This window comes from Trachypithecus francoisi, unplaced genomic scaffold (assembly GCF_009764315.1).
Source record: "Trachypithecus francoisi isolate TF-2019V2 unplaced genomic scaffold, Tfra_2.0 Lachesis_group5, whole genome shotgun sequence".
Classification (NCBI taxonomy): Eukaryota; Metazoa; Chordata; class Mammalia; order Primates; family Cercopithecidae; genus Trachypithecus; species Trachypithecus francoisi.
In genome coordinates, this window is record NW_022681470.1 from 132,104,185 (window position 1) to 132,124,498 (window position 20,314).

The 20,314-nt window shown below is 52.3% G+C and overlaps 1 protein-coding gene across 11 annotated transcripts in view; it reads right to left on the minus strand.

Moving 5' to 3' along the window:
* The window catches only part of MAST3 (microtubule associated serine/threonine kinase 3), a 56,913-nt gene extending 41,889 nt beyond the window's left edge, over window positions 1-15,024 (minus strand). For 7 of the 11 annotated variants that reach the window (XM_033197030.1, XM_033197042.1, XM_033197028.1 and 4 more), the window contains exons 1-4: window positions 14,950-14,989; window positions 4,863-4,894; window positions 2,134-2,498; window positions 1,758-1,847 (exon numbers count right to left, since the gene is read on the minus strand). In XM_033197030.1, coding sequence (XP_033052921.1) covers window positions 1,758-1,847; window positions 2,134-2,180 — 137 coding nt within the window. In that variant the 5' untranslated portion in view covers window positions 2,181-2,498; window positions 4,863-4,894; window positions 14,950-14,989. Of the gene's footprint in view, window positions 1-1,668; window positions 1,707-1,757; window positions 1,848-2,133; window positions 2,499-4,862; window positions 4,895-14,949 lie in introns of those variants that run through there. The other 4 variants (XM_033197037.1, XM_033197036.1, XM_033197039.1 and 1 more) reach the window with 3 other exon arrangements.
* Window positions 15,025-20,314: the final 5,290 nt, after the last annotated feature.

Below are 20,314 nucleotides of genomic sequence, written 5' to 3' on the forward strand. Positions count from 1 at the left end.
CAAACAAACAAAAAATTAGCAGGGCATAGAGGCACACCGGTAGTCTCAGCTACTCGGAGGCTGAAGCAGGAGAATCACTTGAACCTGGGAGGCTGCGGTTGCAGTGAGCCGAGATCGTGCCACTGCAGTCCAACCTGGGCAACAAAGTGAGACTCTGTCTCAAAAAACAAAAACAAAAAACCCACCACTTCAGTCCTGCCACAGGACCTTTGCACATGCAGTACCCACTGCCTGGTGCCAATCTTCCTTTAGCTGTGCCCAGGCCTTGGCTCAAACATCACCTCCCCAAGAGGTCCCTGTCTGAATGTATCTTGTTTATCCATTTGACTTTTTTTTTTTTTTTTAGTAGAGACGGGGTTTCACCGGGTTAGCAAGGATGGTCTCGATCTCCTGATCTTGTGATCCGCCCATCTCGGCCTCCCAAAGTGCTGGGATTACAGGCTTGAGCCACCGCGCCCGGCCCTATCCATTCGTTTTATCACTGAATTCCCCAAGGGGACTGAGAAGCCATTGATGGAGGGTCTATGTTTTCTTTATAGCAATGCCTTTAGCACCTGGATCTCAGTAGGTATCTCATAGTGCTCGGTGCCCGAATGAAGCTACCTCCCTGTTGCCCAGCATGCAAATGTGGGCTCCATATTGTTCTCTCTTCTCCCCATTAAAGGTCTGTGGATGGCCTGCCGTGTGGCTTATACCTGTAATCCCAGCACTTTGGGAGGCTGAGGCAGGTGGATCACTTGAGATCAGGGGTTCGCAACCAGCCTGGCCAGCATGGTGAAACCCCATCTCTACTAAAATACAAAAGTTAGCTGGATGTGGTGGTAGGTGCTTGTAGTCCCAGTTACTTGGGAGGCTACAACAGGAAAATTGCTTGAACCCGGGAGGTGGAGGTTGCAGTAAGCTGAGATTGCGCCACTGCACTCCAGCCTAGGGGACAGAACAAGACTCTGCCTCAAAAAAAAAAAGGGCTGTGAAAAGATTTAAGCAGCTCATTCATACTGAAGTGTAAATGGTTGATGGGCCACATAATTCTAATAGACACCATTGACCTCACATCTGTCCCTCCCTAAATGTCCCTCCTCCAAGCCATTAGAGGAGCTCACAAAACTCCCTCCTGTCCTGAAACCTGGCCAGTCACAGAGTCAACCAACTGGCCAGTCAAACCCTCAACACACCTGGTGGCAAAGCTGTCCCTGACGCTTGGCTCCCAGAGGATGGACTGAATCAGAAAAACTGGCATCTCCTCTCTAAGTCTCAGTTTTCTTAATCGGGAAGTGGGGATCAGGAAGGGGTTATGGAGGGTTCAGTCACCCTGGTTCTTTTCTCCCAGCGCCGCTTAGGTTAAGCTCAATTCACAGCGCTCTCGTTGGTGGCCTCTCAGCCTTGGGTGTGCGTGTGTGTTTAGAGGGAGGAGCTTTCTCCCTGAGGTCACCACCCAGGAGTCCAGGCCCATTCAGCAGGGAGTGCCCTGAGCAGCTTGGGAATCCGGCACCTGTCTTGGGAAAGTCCTTGGGTAACAGCTTAAGTTCTTCCCTTGGCTTGGCCACCTGTCAGATGCTGGCCTGGCTGAAAATGGAATTTTCCCATTAACCCCCTAGAACGGATCGCAGTGCCATTATGCGGAGGGGTAAACTGAGGTCCAGAGAGGTGGTCACCAACCTACAGTACCTTAGGGAGAGTGATGATTCTGGCGGGTTTCCAAGGCTCTGGGGTGCCAGGGTGATGTCTGCGACCCGCCCACACGCGCTGTCACTTACCTCCAGGGGTGCAGGCCCAAAGAGGGGCTACAAGGGCTGCAGGGGCTGCTGGGACCCAGCAGGGACGGGCTCTGGCTGCTCGGAGACAGACTGCAAAGAAAGAGGCCGGGGACGGTGAACCTGGTGGCCGCCCCTTCGCGTGGCCGAATCCGGATCTCCGGATGGCGGCTGTGGTTCCCTCAGGGAGTAGGGGCCCAAGACCGGGGATTCTGGGTTCAGCTCAGGCCGTGAGGGCGGGGCCAGACCGATGGCCCGGGAGGGCTCCCCGGAGGCGGCGGTGCGTTTCTGGGCGACACGAACAGAGATGTGGGGGGAGGGTGGTTGTCATCCTGTCCTCCCTGCACCACCCCACACTCCCGCCCTGCCCCACACTCACTCGAGGGTCAGCGCCGGGATGTGCAGCTTGTCCCTGCGGGACTTCATGCCGAGGCCGAGGCCGCGTCTGTGCGGCCGGGTATCGACGCCCCCTTGGTGGCCCCCGGAAGCCCTAATCGTGGCGCGATCGGACCGACGGACTGACACACGGACGTAGGGACAGACGCCTGGCGGGTGCGGCGGACTCGACGCGGGGGTTGGGCCGCTGGGGGCCGGGCTGGCTCCGCCTCGGGGCGGGGCTCGGAGCTCCGCACCTGCGCGCAGGCCGGGGCCCGCAGCGAGGGTCGCGCAGCCGGATGGCGGAGCCGCGGGTGCCGCCCCGTCTGCTGCAGGGACGCCGAGGCCTCCGGGTCGAGAGCCCCCGAGCTGCGTCCCGGAAGGGAAGGGCGGTCACTGGCTCCGCGGTCGGCGCGATTGCTCCATGGCCTGACCCCGCCTCTCCCCGCCCTGGCCCGGCCTCAGCCCTTGCCCCAGCCCTGGGGCTCTCTGGGAGCCAGGATCCGAGCGCAGTCCGCTCCAACTCCCCAACCCCGCATCCCGGCCAGCCGCTCAGCACTGAGGTCCTAACCCGCTCGGGTCTCCGCATCCCCGCGCACACTAGAGGCTCTGACCACACCTCCAGTCCCTGGCTTCCAGCTGTTCCCTCTGCCAGGAAGGTCGTCCCCCTCACCCATATACGAGTCCAGCCCCACCAGCCCCTCCTCCGCCAAGCTGTCCCTGCACCGCCACCAGCACCAGGCGCCGCCAGCCCTGTCCTCCCTCCCTCTCAGCGGAAACCCCACGGTCTGGGGGTGTCTATGTCTCACTCTGGCCCTCTAGAGGCCCCGGTGGACCCAGTGGGGCACAGGGAAGGTGGCAGGGAGTGGATATCCCTTGTGGAGTCTTTGGCTCTGTCCTGCCCCAAGGTCCAGGACTTTGCTCTCTGCAGTCCTCATTGATTGACGGTCCAACACTGCCCACAGCTTGGGCCAAGGTTGGAAACAGTGCCCGCTCTCGGGGCAATGTCCGAGTCCCCCGGCAACCACCAACCACTGGGGACTTCAAGCACCTCCCCACCAACTGCATCATCCCCACTGGAACAGAAGCAGATGACCTGGGCTTGGGGGCCACTCTGACCCCATTCCCAGCACCTCCTCCTTCTCCTGTTCTTCCACCTCACCTCCACTCACTCCACTCAGCTACCCTGGTCTTCATGCTGTTCTTCTAATGCCAAGTGTGCTGGCACCCCAGAAACTTTGCCCACGCTGTTCCTGCTGCCTGGAATGCCATTCTCCCCAGACTTCCCCGCTGCCAGGTCCTCTTCTTCTTCCAGATCTAAGCTCAAAGGTCACTTCCTTCAAGAGGCCACCAATCTTCAGGATAAAACCACCCCCAGCACCTCTGTCTCTTTCTCTGGTTAATCTCTCTCCTGCATACAAAACTTCAGCCCTTACTCTGAGATTGAATTGTCTGTATCCCCTCTGCCTTCAGCAGGGCCCAGTGTACAGTAGGTGCTCAAAAAGATGTTCATTGAGTGATTCCCACCCCCAACTCAGGCAAAAGCAGCCTCCAAAGACGGTGTGTCCATGCTCACACATTCCCAGACCACTAGCCCCGGGCTACCCCAGGCTTTGGTTTCTTTCATCTGTAAATGAATGAAGGCATTGAACAAAAATGTTCTCTAAGCTTTAGGGATAAAAAATGGTAACCTAGACTGGGCATGGTGGCTCATGCCTATAATCCCAGCACTTTGGAAGGTTAAGGTAGGCAGATCGCTTGAGTCCAGGAGTTTGAGACCAGCCTGGGCAACATATTGAGACCCTGTCTCTACTAAACATACAGATCGGGTATGGAGGCTCGCATCTGTAGTCCCAGCTATTCTTAAAGCTGAGGCAGGAGACTCTCTTGAACCCAGGAGGCAGTGGTTGCAGTGAGCCAAGATCACACTACTGTACTCCAACCTGGGTGACAGAGCGAGACCCCATCTCAAAAACAAAACAAAACAAAACAAAAAACCTACAGGAACACTGATGTGACCTCAAGAGAGATGATTTTTTTTCTTTTCTTTTCTTTTTTTAGACGGAGTCTCACTCTGTCGCCCAGGTTGAAGTGCGGTGGCGGTTGCTCGTTTCACTGCAACCTCCACCTCCTGAGTTCAAGCGAATCTCCTGCCTCAGCCTCCTGAGTAGCTGGGATTACAAGCGTGCACCACCATGCCTAGCTACTTTGTTTGTAGTTTTAGTAGAGACGGGGTTTCACCATGTTGGCCAGGCTGGTCTCGAACTTCTGGCCTCAAGTGATCCGCCTGCCTCAGCCTTCCAAAGTGCTGGGATTACAGGCGTGAGCCACCGTGCCCAGCTGAGAGATGATTTTCTGCTGGTGTTCCCCAAAAGGAAGTGAGTTCCCCATCATGGGAGGCATTCAAGCCAGTTCTAATACACTTCAGTTGAAATTCAACATCCAGACTCTGGATTCCAGACAAGTTTCTCCCCTTCCCAGCTGAGTGCCCTTAAGCTGGTGATGAAACCCCTTTGCACCTCAGCTTCCTCATTTGCAAACTGGCATGGCCTCCCATGTGTGTGGCGAGAGGCCAGGTGCTTGTGAAGCACTTTGCAAACTTGAGAGCAAGAATGAACATGAGACGTGTTGCTGTAATTATTAAATACATTCACAATTCAGTGGCTGTTGCTGAAATATCCACTTCCAGGACCACTAGGGCCCACCCAGCCCGCCAGCCCCAGGTGAACTCACCCACGTCCCCGGCGTGGCAGGCTCAGCTCCTTCTGCAATGAGACAGAAATGGAGATCATTCTCAGAGAGACTAGCCCTCGGAACACCTGGCCTTTGATGTACCCCCACAATCCCCAATCCCCTGCCCCAACCAATGTGCCGTTCCTGCTCACTCTACACACTGGGCTCAGCCCTGCCTCAGGGCCTTTGCACTAGCTGTACACTCTCTCAGAATGGCCTTCCCTCCCTTCCGGCCCTAATTAACTACAGCTCATACTCCAGGTCTGAACTCAACATCCCTTTTTCCTGGAGGCCCTCCAGATTCACAATTTAATTCCCCACCCAGCTCCTACCATACTTGCATTAAAAATTATTTTAGGGCCGGGCGCGGTGGCTCAAGCCTGTAATCCCAGCACTTTGGGAGGCCGAGACGGGCGGATCACGAGGTCAGGAGATCGAGACCATCCTGGCTAACACTGTGAAACCCTGTCTCTACTAAAAAATAGAAAAAACTAGCCGGGCGAGGTGGCGGGTGCCTGTAGTCCCAGCTACTGGGGAGGCTGAGGCAGAAGAATGGCGTAAACCCAGGAGGTGGAGCTTGCAGTGAGCTGAGATCTGGCCACTGCACTCCAACCTGGGCGACAGAGCCAGACTCCGTCTCAAAAAAAAATTATTTTAGGCTGGGCACGGTGGCTCATACCTGTGATTTCAGTACTTTGGGAGGTGAAAGCAGGAGGGTTGTTTGAGCCCAGAAGTTTAAGCTAGACTGGGCAACATAGCGAGACTCCATCTCTACAAAAATTTTTTAAAAAATTAGCCAGACTAGGCTGGGTGCGGTGGCTCACGCCTGTAATTCTGGCACTTTGGGAGGCCAAGGCGGATGGATCACTTGAGTTCAGGAGTTTGAAACTAGCCTGGGCAACATAGTGAAACCCTGTCTCTACAAAAAATAAAAAAATAAAAAATGAAAATTTAGCTGGTCATGGTGACTCGAGCCTGTACTCCCAGCTACTTGGGTGGCTGAGGTGGGAGGATTGCTTGAGCCCCATCTCAAAAAAAAAAAAAAAAAGGCTGGGCCAGCCAGGCGCAGTGGCTCACACCTGTAATCCCAGAGCTTTGGGAGGCCAAGGTGGGCGGATCACCTGAGGTGGGGAGTTCAAGACCAGCCAGGCCAACATGGTGAAACCCCATCTCTACTAAAAATACAAAATTAGCCAGGCATGGTGGTGGGTGCCTGTAATCCCAGCTACTTGGGAGGTTGAGGCAGGAGAATCACTTGAACCTGGGAGGCGGAGGTTGCAGTGAGCCGAGATTGCACCATTGCACTCCAGCCTGGGCAATAAGAGTGAAACTCCATCTCAAAAATAAATAAATAAATAAATAAATAAATAAATAAGAAGGGCCGAGTGCAGTGGCTCACGCCTGTAATCCCAGTACTTTCGGAGGCCAAGGCGGGCAGATCACGAAGTCGAGAGATCGATACCATCTTGGCCAACATGGTGAAACCCTGTCTCTACCAAGAATACAAAAATTAGCTGGGTGAGGCCGGGCGCAGTGGCTCAAGCCTGTAATCCCAGCACTTTGGGAGGCCTAGACGGGCAGATCACAAGATCAGGAGATCGAGACCATCCTGGCTAATACGGTGAAACCCCGTCTCTACTAAAGAATACAAAAAACTAGCCGGGCGAGGTGGCGGGCGCCTGCAGTCCCAGCTACTTGGGAGGCAGAGGCAGGAGAATGGCGTAAATCTGGGAGGCGGAGCTTGCAGTGAGCTGAGATCCGGCCACCGCACTCCAGCCTGGGTGACAGAGCCAGAGTCCGTCTCAAAAAAAAAAAAAAAGATAAAAAAAAAATTAGCTGGGCGTGGTGTCACACGCCTATAGTCCCAACTACTCGGGAGGATCGCTTGAACCTGGGAGGCAGAGGTTGCAGTGAGCTGAGATCATGCCATTGCACTCCAGCCTGGCAACAATGCGAGATTCCGCCTCAAAAAAGAAAAAAAAAATTAGCCAGGTATGGTGTCCCATGCCTGTAATCCCAGCTGCTCAGGAGACTGAGGTGGGAGGATTGCTTGACCCCAGGAATTGGAGGTTGCAGTGAACTATGATAACACCATTGCACTCTAGTCTGGGTGACAGAGCAAGACCCTATGTCTAAAAATAACAATAATAATTTTATTTTATGTATTTTATTTTATTTTTTTGAGATGGAGTCTCACTCTGTCGCCCAGGCTGGAGTGCAGTGGCCAGATCTCGGCTCAGTGCAACCTCAGCCTCCCGGGTTCACACCATTCTCCTGCCTCAGCCTCCAGAGTAGCTGGGACTACAGGCGCCCGCCACCTTGCCCAGCTAGTTTTTTGTATTTTTTTTAGTAGAGATGGGGTTTCACCGTGTTAGCCAGGATGGTCTCGATCTCCTGACCTCGTGATCCGCCCGTCTCGGCCTCCCAAAGTGCTGGGATTACAGGCGTGAGCCACCACGCCCGGCCTACAATAATAATTTTATTAAAAATTACAAATTAGTTTTATTTATGAAGAAGTATGTCGGTAGTGGCTAAAAACTAATAATCTGTTGAGAAAATAGAGATTCCTGAGTTGTCCTATCCCTGTCCCATCTCAGATGTCCCTCTCCTCCTGGGTCTAGGTCTGAACGCCATTCTCTCCTTACTTGCTGCAAAGTCTATGCAGGTTTGAGCCCTGGGTACCAGTGGGGGCGTGGAGAGGACAGCTGACGAGTGACTCCCTTTTGAAGACCCTTTTAGAGCTCAGCAAGCCGATCTGCACTCTCGGTGCCCTTACCACATGCAGGATAGAAAGCCGTCAGCTTGGGTTCCACTGTGACTTCATAGTCCATCCTCAGACATGGCCTGCCCAAGAGGGTTTTGTTTTGTTTTGTTTTGTTTTGTTTTGTTTTGTTTTGAGACAGAGTTTTTCTCTTGTTGCTCAGGCTAGAGCGCAATGACGCAATCTCGGCTCGCTGCAACCTCTGTCTCCCGGGTTCAAGCGATTCTCCTGCCTCAGCCTCCCGAGTAGCTAGACACTTTTTTTTTTCTTTTTTTTAGTAGAGACAAGGTTTCACCATGTTGTTCAGGCTGGTCTCGAACTCCTGACCTCAGGTGATCCACCCACTTTGGCCTCCCAAAATACTGGGATTACAAAATGCTAGGATTACAGGCGTAAGCCACCATGCCCGGCCAAAAAAAAGGGTTTTTTTGTGGTTGTTTTTTCAGATGGCGTCTCACTCTGTCACCCAGGCTGGAGTGCAAGTGGTACAATCTTGGCTCACTGAAACCTCTGCCTCTTGGGTTCAAGCGATTCTCCTGACTCAGCCTCTTGAATAGCTGGGGTTACAGGTATGCGCCAGCATGCTCGGATAATTTTTATATATTTAGCAGAGACGAGGTTTCACTATTTTGCCCAGGCTGGTCTCGAACTCCTGACCTCAAGTGATCCACCCGTCTTAGCCTCCCAAAGGGCTGGGATTACAGCGTGAGTCATTGCACCCGGCCAATCAAGAGGGTTTTTAAATTCTCAAAATGCCATGTGGCACAAGTTTAGAATCTGGGGACACCCAGACCTGGGTTCAGTTCAATTCTCTGCTTCTTCCTGGCCATGCAAGTTATTTGTATGCCCCGTGCCTCAGTTTCCCCATCTGTAATCTGGAGATGACATCAGGAGGGTTCTGGGTTAATCATGATCAGCCATTACTATTGCTGCTGTTGTGAGCTGTTGTACTATTGCTGAGTTCAGCAAGGGACTATGGAAGCTATCATAATACCTGATAAATGTCCTTGCATTTATTGAGCCACCTACTGTGAACCGCGGGCAGGGGCTGTTTTACTGGCAGAGAAACTTAGGTGCAGAGGAAAGCCGGCTGCCCACTTCTCTTAGTGGAGTGAGAGGCAGAAAACTGGGTCTCAGGACACTCTCCCTCCACACACATCAGGGCGGCCACGCTGGGGACACACGACTATTTTTACTTTGGTGGGCTCCAGGCTGCCCACGTCCTGATCTGGGTGTTCGCCATGGCAACCAGTGACGCCATCGGCCCCCACAGCCAATTGGAGGGGGCCGGAAGCTGCTGGGCTGCCGGATGACCCAGCTGGGAGAGCAAGGTCTCCTGGGAGAGGTGGGGAAGGGTCGCAGGGGTGTGGCATCACCCCAGGCCTGACTTCAGCTGCTCTGCGCTCAGAAAACCAAGCTGTCACGATGGGAGGAGAATAATCTACCACTCGGAGGTCTCCCTGACTGCTTGAATACATCTGAGGATAACTCACTACGTTTAGTTCAAGCAGTCATGGTGATGGAACCATCACCACCATCATCGTTGCCATTAGGGTCTCCTTCTGGCCCTTCCAATAGCTGTGGGACTTTTTTTTTTTTTTTCTTTGAGACAGCATCTCGCTGTGTCACCCAGACTGGAATGCAGTGGTGCAATCTTGGCTCACTGCAACCTCCGCCTCCCAAGTAGCTGGGATTATGGGCATGTGCCACCACACCCAGCTAATTTTTGTATTTTTTTGTAGAGATGAGGTTTCACCACGTTGCCCAGGCTGGTCTTGAACTCCTGGTCTCAAGTGATCCACCTGCCTTGGCCTCCCAAAGTGCTGGGATTACAGGCGTGAGCCACCGCACCCAGCCAGTTGTGGGGTCTTATACCACTTCCTCCACTATCCCACGTGAAACAGGGAGGGATTTGAACCCTGGTGGGGGGTCCCACTTGCATCCCATCCAGCACACAGTCTTAGATTCCCAGTCTGCCTCCCCCACTCCTGCACTGTGTGACCCGATGAGTGATTTAACCCCTCTGTGCCTCAGTTTCCTCATTTGGAAAATGGCCCAGTGACATAGGGTCCCTGGAGGAATCAATGAGTAGCAAGCTCAGGGCCTGGTGTAGATGGGAGTCAAGACAGTGATCAAGAGGTGAATTATAACCACCAGTTGAGAGTTGTTTCCAAAAGACAAAAAGATGTGAAGATTTTTCTTGTTTTTTTTTGTTTTTGTTTTTGTTTTTGTTTTTGAGATGGAGTCTTGCTCTGTCGCCCAGCATAGAGTCCAATGGCACGATCTTGGCTCACTACAACCTCCGCCTCCCGGGTTCAAGCGATTCTCCTGCCTCAGCCTCCCAAGTAGCTGGGATTGCACGTGCCCACCACCACACCTGGCGAATTTCATATTTTTAGTAGAGATGGGATTTCACCATGTTGGCCAGGCTGGTCTTGACCTCCTGACCTCACGTGGTTCTCCCACCTCGGCCTCCCAAAATGCTGGATTACAGGCATGAGCCACTGTGCCTGGCTTGAAGATGTTATTTTTGAAAGTGGCAGGGAGAGGTGAGGCAAAATCGGCAGCTCCCTGCAAAGGCTCCCGGGGAAGCTGGACCACACGGAGCTCTCCTGGCACCATTCCTGGACCCTTCGGTCCCCACACCATCTGCTTCCGCCCACAGCCCCCTCTGTGCCTGCTGTTCCCCTGGGAGTGGCTCCCACCCAGAGGAGTGGAGGTTGGGGAGGCCCCGACCCCCTGAAACTGCCCATTAAAGGTAATATTTATGGTATCCCCGTCTGTGCTTGCCCAGGCTGGGGTATGCTGCCTCCCCCACAAGCTTTAGCCCCACCTTGGGGAAATTCCAGTTTGGAGAAGACATAGCAGAGCAGGAGCACCTCCATACTGGAGGGATTAAGAAAGAGACCCGAAGTGGCCGGGTGCCGTGGCTCACGCCTGTAATCCCAGAGGCTGAGGCAGGAGGATCACTTAAGATCAAGAGTTTGAGACGGGTGCAGTGGCTCACGCCTGTAATCCTAACACTTTGGGAGGCCGAGGTGGGCGGATCACAAGGTCAGGAGTTCAAGATCAGCCTAGCCAACATAGTGAAACCCCGTCTCTACTAAAAATACAAAAATTAGCCGGGTGTGGTGGCATGCGCCTGTAGTCCCAGCTACTCAGGAGGCTGAGGCAGGAGAATCGCTTGAACCCGGGAGGCGGAGGTTGCAGTGAGCCAAGACCATACCATTGCGCTCCAACCTGGGTGACAGAGTGAGATGCCATCTCAAAAAAACAAAACAAAACAAAACAACAACAACAAAAAAACGTTTGAGGCTATCCTGGCCAACATGGTGAAACACCATCTCTACTAAAAAATACAAAAATTAAATTAGTCAGGTGTGGTGGCATTCGCCTCTAATCCATCTACTCAGGAGGCTGAGGCAGGGAGAATCACTTATATCCAGGTGACAGAGGCTGCAGTGAGCTGAGATCGCGCCACTGCACTCCAGCCTGGGCGACAGGGCAAGATGCTGTCTAAAAAAAAAGAGACTCGAAGGGAGAAGAGGGGTTGGAGGCACGCAGAGAGGAGAGCTAAGGGGCTTCCTGGAGTAGAGGGCACTGAACAAAGCCAGCAGGCACATGGAAAACACCAGTCCATGCCCAGCAAACCGTACGTGCAAAGGGAGCACTCAGCCTGCTGGGCACCAAGCCCCGTTGGAAGTTCAATGCTCCTGGAGTGAAATGGGAGAGAAGTCAGCGTGGACCACATGGCACCAGCCTGAGGGCTTCCTGGAGGAGGAAGAGGAGGAGGAGGAGGAGGAGGAGGAGGAAAATAAGTGGAAGCGGGCCATGAGAAAGCAGGATCACCTTTGAGGGCTGAACCTAGGGGAGCCACCCCAGTAGCGGCAGAGACAAAGTCCAGATACAGGCTCTAGCCACCTTCTCTGCCAGGGGGTGCTCTGTTTGTGGGACCTGGTGTTTTGAAATTCGGTCATGTGTAAAGCAAAAGTCCAAGTGGGAGATGATAAATGTAATAAGGTAATAGTAGTAGCAGTAATATCAGCTCACGTTATCCGGTGCCTGCACACGTTATGCGTGAGGCTGAGTTTAACCCAAACTGGGAAGGTCTCCACCTCCTCCCTGGACGCAGGGCTGTCGCAAACTGGCCGCCTGCGAGCCAGGTCAGATCCTTTTTCAGACCTCTCCTGCACACAGCCAACAGCACGCCCCACATTGTCACCACCGGAGAGGATGCCCTGGGCTATCCGTCTGGATTGGCCAGTCAGCATCCTTCTGTGAATGGACTCTTTGGCCTTTGGCCTCCAGGAAATCTGATTGGCTCTCATCAGCGATCTGCCCCTTGATTGGCTGGGATGCTCCTGGACCATTAACAAGGTTTCCAGTCAAAAAAGACCCCAAACTGCAACTGATGAAGACAACACTTTTCATGTGCCAGATTGTTTAGAATTTCTCTGGCTTCCTGGTGGGTACTTCCCTCTTTGGGCCTCAGTTTCCTCCTCTGAAAAATAGAACGAATAAAAGAACTGACCACTCGGGCTGTTAGGAGAATTGAATGCAGGAGAGGGCTTAGCATATTAATATGAACAGTTATTACCACTTTACTATTATTTTATTATTATTTTCATCTTCTCCCACTTGGACCTTTATTTTTATTTTTGAGATAGGGTCTCGTAGTCATGGCTCACTACAGCCTCAAACTCCTGGGCTCAAGAGACTCTTCTTGGCTGGGCGCGGTGGCTCACGCCTGTAATTCCACACTTTGGGAGGCCAAGGTGGGCGGATCACCTGAGGTCAGGAGTTTGAGACCAGCCTGGTCAACATGTTGAAACCCTGTCTCTACTAAAAATACAAAAATTAGCAGGGCATGGTGACATGTGCCTGTAATCCCAGCTACTCGGGAGGCTGAGGAAGGGAGAATTACTTGAACCCAGGAGGCTGAGGTTGCAGTGAGCTGAGATTGCACCACTGGACTCCAGCCTGGGTAACAGAGCAAGATTCCTTCAAAAAAAAAAAAAAGAAAGAAAGAAAGAAAAAAAGAGAGATCCTTGGATCCTTCTGCCTCAGCCTCCTGAGCAGCTGGGACTACAGTCATGAGCCACCACACCTGGTACACTTAGACTTTCATTCCATGCTCCTTCCTGGCTTCCTGACCTTTTTGACTCCCCCGCTCCTGTTCCTAGCCCTCCAAAGGAGTTTTTCCAGCCCCTCAATATGGGCATGCCCTCTCCCGCTCCAGCACTTTCCATACATAGCTCCCCATCACCCTAGGGGGAAAGTCTAACCGCTTCAAAATCAGCACTGAAGGCCCTGCCCTGGAAGCATTAAGTCCTGGCCATCAGCCTCTAGTGCTAAGAAATAGGTTCAAGTTCTTGTTTCCCCATATAAACAGGTAAGAAAGGCTACATGACTCTGGGCCTTTGCACGTACTGTGGCCCCTGCCCGAATGCCCTCATTCCGTTGGAATCCGTACTCATCCCTCCACCTTCCTGGATGGACGCCTGTGCTGGGTTGGTCTGGAGAGGAAGCCGGAACTGCTTGGGTTCAAATCCTGTCTGACTCTGTCACCTACACTTTGTGAAACCCGGACAGTGTCTATGCTTCTCTGAACCTCAGTTTCCGCTTTTGTAACATAGAACTTATCATCAGGAAATGTTTGACCCCCCCATGGAACAGGCCCCACTTCCTGACGTCAGCAGCACCCCCATTCGCCTACCCGGAGGCGGTTTCTCTATTTTAAGAGGCTGCGGGCGGGTTGGCATCTAACTGGGGCTGGAGGCGGGGCTGCCCCCCCCAACACCACGCTGCTCGCCAATCCCGCCCCGCCCCCTCCTTTCCGCCCAAGTCCCCCACTCTTGCCTCTGGCCTCAGTGCTTCCAGTTCTGCCCCACCCCCGCGCGGCCAGAGACCGGGTGTCTCTGATCTGCAGCTCAGCCCGTGCCTTCCCTGACCACTCCAGACCTGGCTTCCCATCACCTGCTGAGTTCGCAGTCCTGCAGCTACCAGTGCGGCTCCAGGTTGGAGACCCGCCGGCCCCATTCCTCTCACCCCCTCAACCCGCCCGGAGCTAACCTCAGTCCACGACCCCCACCACACCTGCTCAGTCCTCCCTGGGCACCAGCTTCTGTCAACCTCTTTCATTTCCCTAAATACCGCCCACCGCTGCAATGCCCCGCCACCCTTGACTGCCTCCTCTAACACAGGGCTCCCAGCAATGCCTGGGTCAGGCGCCCCCTTCACTTGCGGTGAGTCCCTTATCACAACTGACCACTCCATGGAGTCACCGCTGCTCCGGCGTCTACCTTCACCAACAGGTTGGGGTTTCTAGGAGGGCAGCTCCAGAGGTTGCAGAACACTCTACTGCCTGTCCAGAGCCAGGCATACAGCAGGCGCCCCATAAATGTTCGTTGGGTAAGTGCTGAATCCCAGGTTCCCTACCTGAAAACTTGGTGGCTTCTTAAGGGTGTGGTCTAAGTCCCAGAGGAAAATGGCCAAATCTTAATTCTCGTTTTTCATTTCTTATAACGGGGAAACTGAGGCCCAGATAAGTCAAGGGGTGGCTGTCCGGGGTCATGTAGCCCGTGTGTGGCTTCAAACTTAGGCTTCTGCTGTCCCCGACGCCGTCCTGATGACACAGCCTCCCAAACATGAACTCGGTCAAAGGAGGACCCTGTGGCCCGTTGGAACACTGAGGCCCGGAGAAGCAAGGGTGCCCTCCCCCCAGGTCACACCACTGGCTGGCAGCGCCTTGTGCCCTAAGACAGCTGGTTGAGGGCGCAAGATCGAATCCCAGCTAGACGATCTCTGGAGAGTGGCTTTTAGGGACTAGAACCTCAGTTTCCTTATTCTGACAAATGGGTGCTTAACAGCCCCAACCTCCCCAGGTCGTCGTAGGGCTGAAATGAGGGGGGTACTGCGGTGCAGCGACGACCCAAGGAGGTATTAATACATATGAACTAATATTAATACATCGCTATAATAGGACTAAAACAACCATGAACATATGGTGAGTTCTTTGGCTGCTGTTGCTAGCATTATTATTAGAACAGCTGGTGGGGAGGGGCAGAGCCCTCAGCCCCTTCCTCCCACGCCATCGCTTGGAGCCTCAGTTTCCCTAGATGTCCAAGGGGGACACCTTCCCCCTTCCCACCAGGAGAAAAAGCACTTTGAGAAGCGGGTGGTCAAAAAGAAGCGATCTGAGCGTTCCCCGCCTTCTGCCTCAGTTTCCCTACAGCCCACGAAGGCCCCGCCCCCCCCCCGCACCTTTCAGGCCGCGTCCTCTTGGCCGCGCCCTCCGCCTCCCGCCCGCCCGCGCAGGGGCCTCACCTGGAGCCCGCGGCGCCGCAGGAGGCTCGACTCGTCCATGGCCCAGGAGTCCGCGCCGCCAGGCCCGCCCCCGGCCCCGCCTCGGCCTGCCAGGCCTCGCCGCCGGGTGCCATTGGCCAGGCCGGTCAGCTGACGAGGCCTGGCCCCGCCCCTCCCGGGGCCCCCGACCGCAGGGCCCCGCCCCCACTGGGCGAGTTGGCCCCGCCCCTCCAGCAGAGCACAGAAATAAATATTTTACAATGAATCCTCTCAGAAGTAAGGGAGCATCATTTAGCCCCATTTTGCAGATGAAGAAACTGAGGCTAAGAGAGGTTAATCAATGTGCTCAGCGCATTGGCCGGGCACAGTGGCTCACGCCTGTATCCCAGCACTTTGAGAGGCCGAGGTGGACAGATCACTTGAGGTCAGGAGTTCGAGACCACCCTGGCCAATATGGTGAAACCCTGTCTCTACTTAAAAAAAAAAAAAAAAAAAAATTGCTTGGGCGTGATGACGCGCGCCTGTAATCCCAGCTACTCAGAAGACTGAGGTAGGAGAATCTTTTGAATCCAGGAGGCGGAGGTTACAGTAAGCCGGGATAGCGCCACTGCACTCCAGCCTGGGTGACAGAGCAAGACTCTATCTCAAAAACAAAAACAAGACAACAACAAAGAAATGTGCCCAGTACACACAACAGAACGGGTTCTAGGGTGAGGCAAGTGAGGATCTCAACCCTGTGCAAAATTTAAGGGGGCCCCAAAAAACTCAGTCATCAAGAGAAATAATATTTTAAAAACATAAAGTTATTGAAAACATTTATGATGAACAAAGCATCAAAACTTTTATTTTTTATCTTATTTTTGGAGACGGGGATCTCACTATGTTGCCCAGGCTGGTCTTGAACTCCTGGCCTCAAATGATCCTTCCGCCTAGGCCTCCCAAAGTGTTGGGAGTATAGGTGTGAGCCACCACATATGACCAAAACACCAAAACTTTTTTTTTTTTTAATTTATGAGACGAGTCTCGCTGTGCCGCCCAGACTAGAGTGCAGTGACATGATCTCGGCAACCCCTGCCTCCTTGGTTCGAGCTATTCTCGTGCCTCAGCCTCCCTAGTAGCTGGGACTACAGGTGCCCACTACCACACCAGATTGGTGTTTTTTTTTTTTTTAGTAGATATGGAGTCTCACTATGTTGATTAAGCTGGTCTCGAACTCCTGACTTCAGGTGGTCCACCCACCTTAGCCTCCCAAAGTGCTGGGATTACAGACCAAAGAGTTTTAGTGTTTTGCCTGGCCAAAACACTAAAACTCTTAAGACATGATCAGACCCTTGTCCTTGCACCACTCAGCCTCGTTTGCCTCCCTTTAATCCTGGCCCTGGTGCCAATAAAACTTTACTTACAAAAACAGGTAGCTGCTGCAGTTGTCAGTTTCTTTTTGAGGATGATTGCCCTTCCGCCCTAAATGTCTCATAAGCACCACCTCTCACAGATATTTGAAGATAATTGCTCTACTCCATTTTGCAGAAGGGGAAACTGAGGCTGAGAAAAGCCCAAAGTCCCAAAATAGCACCCACATTAAAAAAAAAAATTTTTTTTTTTGAGACAGGGTCTTGCTCTGTCACCCAGGCTGGAGTCCTGTGGTACAATCTTATCTCACTGCAGCCTCTACCTCCCGGGTTCAAGCGATCTTCCCGCCTCAGCCCCCTTATCCCAGCTCCCAGAGTAGGTGGGACCACAGGCACATGCCACCATGCCTGGTTTTTGTGTGTGTGTGTGTGTGTTTTTTGTAGAGACGGAGTACTGCCATATTTTCCATGCTGGTCTCGAACTCCTGGCCTCAAGTGATGCTCCTGTGTCAGCCTCCCAAAGCGCTGGGACTACAGGCATCAGCCACTGTGCCTGGCTTAGCATCTGCATTTTTTATTTCCCTGCAACTCATACTTTCTCTGCAGCCACAGTTGTCTTCAGCTGCCCCATTGTTCAGTTTGGACACTGGAGTATGTTTTCAGGCTCGAAGAGACCCTAGGAAGGATCACTGGGCCCGATTGTCCATGAGGTACTGTAGAGTTGCATCAAGTTATGTTGGCCAGATTGAGCAAATAAAAATACAGGATGTTGGCCGGGTGCAGTGGCTCAAGTCTGTAATCCCAGCACTTTGGGAGGCCGAGATGGGCGGATCATGAGGTCAGGAGATCGAGACCATCCTGGCTAACACGGTGAAACCCCGTCTCTACTAAAAAAAACACAAAAAATTAGCCGGGCAAGGTGGCGGGCGCCTGTAGTCCCAGCTACTCGGGAGGCTGAGGCAGGAGAATGGCATAAACCCGGGAGGCAGAGCTTGCAGTGAGCTGAGATCCGGCCACTGCACTCCAGCCCGGGCGGCAGAGCGAGACTCTGTCTCAAATAATAATAATAATAATAATAATAATACAGGATGCCAGGGAAAACTTGTTTTTCTCATATGGTTTTAAAAATTGACATAAAATCCACATACCATAAAATCCATGCTTTTAAAGTGTGCAATTCAGTGTTTTAAGCATATTCACGGAGTTGTGTAACCATCACCACGATCTAATTCCAGGACATTTGTATCATCCCCGAAAGAAACCCTGTACCTATTAGCAGCCAGTCCTCATTCCCCTCCCTCAGTCCCTGGCAACCACCAATCTGCTTCCTGTTCTATGAATTTTCCTGTTCTGGATAGTTCAGAAAAATGAAAACATATAACATGTGGCCTTATGTGTCTGGCTTCTCTCAGCATCATGCTTTCAAGATGTGCCCACGTTGTGGCAAATATCAGTACTTCATTCCGTTTCATGGCCAAATAATATTCCATTGTGTATACGTACAAGTACATTTCGCTGATTCACTCATTTGTTGGTGGTCACTTGGATTTTTCCACTTTTTGGTACTTATTCTGAATAGAGCTGCTATGAACTTTAGCATACAATGTTTTGCATAGTTTTTTTTTTTGATATGAAGTGTTGCTCTGATGCCCAGGCTGGAGTGCAGTGGCGTGATCTTGGCTCACTGCAAACTCTGCCTCCCAGGTTCAATTGATTCTCCTGCCTCAGCCTCCTGAGTAACTGGGATTACAGACACCCGCCACCACTCACAGCTAATTTTTGCATTTTTAGCAGAGACGGGGTTTCACCGTGTTGGCCAGGCTTGTCTCGAACTCCTGACCTTCAAGTGATCCACCTACGTTGGCCTCCCAAAGTGCTAGGATTACAGGGTCTTGCTCTTTCGCCTAGGCTGGAGTGTGGAGTAGCTGAGACTAGAGGCACACGCCACCATGCCCAGCTAAATATTTGTAGAGACAGGGTTTCGCCATGTCTCAAACTCCTGGGCTCAAGCAATCCTCCTGCCTTGGCTTACCGAAGTGCTGGGATTACAGGCATGAGCCACCACTCCCAGCAACTCTATGTTTTAAATTTGTAAAAGACAACCAGGCTGTTTTCCAAAGCAAACACCCTGTTAAATTTAAATTTCCATAAACAATGAATGTTTTTCAGTATAAGAATGCCCCCTTCAGTACTTGGGACATAGTCATATTAAAAAACAATGTGTTGGCTGGGTTTGGTGGCTCATGTCTGTAATCCCAGCACTCTGGGAGGCTGAGGTGGGTGGATCATCTGAGGTCAGGAGTTTGAGACCAGCCTGGGCAACATGGTGAAACCGTGTCTCTACTAAAACTACAAAAATTAACTGGGAGTAACGGGGCACACCTGTAATCCCAGCTACTCGGGAAGCTGAGGCAGGAGAATCACTTGAACCTGGGAGGCAGAGGTTGCAGTGAGCTGAGATAGTGCCACTGTACTCCAGCCTGGGTGACAGAGCGAGACTCTGTCTCAAACAAAACAAAACAAAACACAAACCAATATGTTGGTTGTCTGAAATTCCAATTTAACTGGGAATTTAACTTAAATGTTATTTAATGAATAATGACTATTAGCGAGTTTTTTTTTTTTTTTTTTTTTTTGAGACGGAGTCTCGCTCTGTCACCCAGGCTGGAGTGCAGTGGCGCGATCTCGGCTCACTGCAAGCTCCGCCTCCCGGGTTTACGCCATTCTCCTGCCTCAGCCTCCCGAGTAGCTGGGACTACAGGCGCCCGCCATCTCGCCCGGCTAATTTTTTGTATTTTTTTTTAGTAGAGACGGGGTTTCACCGTGTTAGCCAGGATGGTCTCGATCTCCTGACCTCGTGATCCACCCGTCTCGGCCTCCCAAAGTGCTGGGATTACAGGCTTGAGCCACCGCGCCCGGCCTATAAGCGAGTTTGTTAAATGAATGAATAGATTTTCTCCTGGAAAACTCCTATGCATCCTTCAACACCCTCTTTAGATGACCCCTCAGGGGCATCAGGGTCTCTTGGCCACATAGAGGGAAGCTCCCCATTCCTCAAGCTGAAGGTCCCTGAGAAGGCAGAAACCAATGGGCGTGGGGAAGTCCTGTGTTTTATCTGACAATCCTACACTAAGTGAACTTCAGGCTGTAGCTTGCACACCTCAAGTGATGGGAAACTCATGTCCTACAATGGCCAATGTTCTGACTCTGGTCAGCTCTGCCTCAAAGTTCTCCCTTAGTCCAGCCTGGGGTGGACACCTAACCCAGAGTCGTTTATCCACCTCAGCCACTATGATAGGTTCAAGGTGGACATGTGACCCAAGCTCAGCCTATCAGAGCCCTCCCTGGGGCTTTGAATGGAATCCTGGGGAAAGAGAGGTTCCCTGAACCAGGGTTGGATTGGGCATGTGGGAACCTGCTGGAGAGAGCCACCAGAGAGGTCTCAAATCCGCTGCTCCTTCTGGAGAACTCCTACACAGAACTGCCTCCCGAACAACCCCTTAATAGGCAAGAAGGACCACTTACTTAGTGACTGACTGACTGGACTGACTGAATGAATGAATGCAGTTTTTCTATGGTCAGTACACACACACACACACACACACACAACACACACACACATTTTGAGACAGAGTCTGCTCTGTTGCCCAGGTTGGAGTGCAGTGGTGCGATCTCGGCTCACTGCAACCTCCGCCTCCCGGATTCAAGCAATTCTCCTGCCTCAGCCTCCCAAGTAGCTGGGATTACAGGTGCCCACCACCACACCCGGCTAATTTTTGTATTTTCAGTAGAGACAGGCTTTCACCACGTTTGCCAGGCTGGTCTCAAACTCCTGACCTCAGGCGATCGGTCCGCCTCGGCCTCTCAAAATGTTGGGATTACAGGGTTGAGTCACTGTACCCAGCCTAACATCTATATATTCTTCAAAACCCACTTCAAATTCTCTTTGAGAAGCATCAGAGGACCTTGTATTGAATGAGCAAATACATTTTATTCTTGTGAGTTTCTTTCTTTTTTTTTTTTTTTTTGAGACGGAG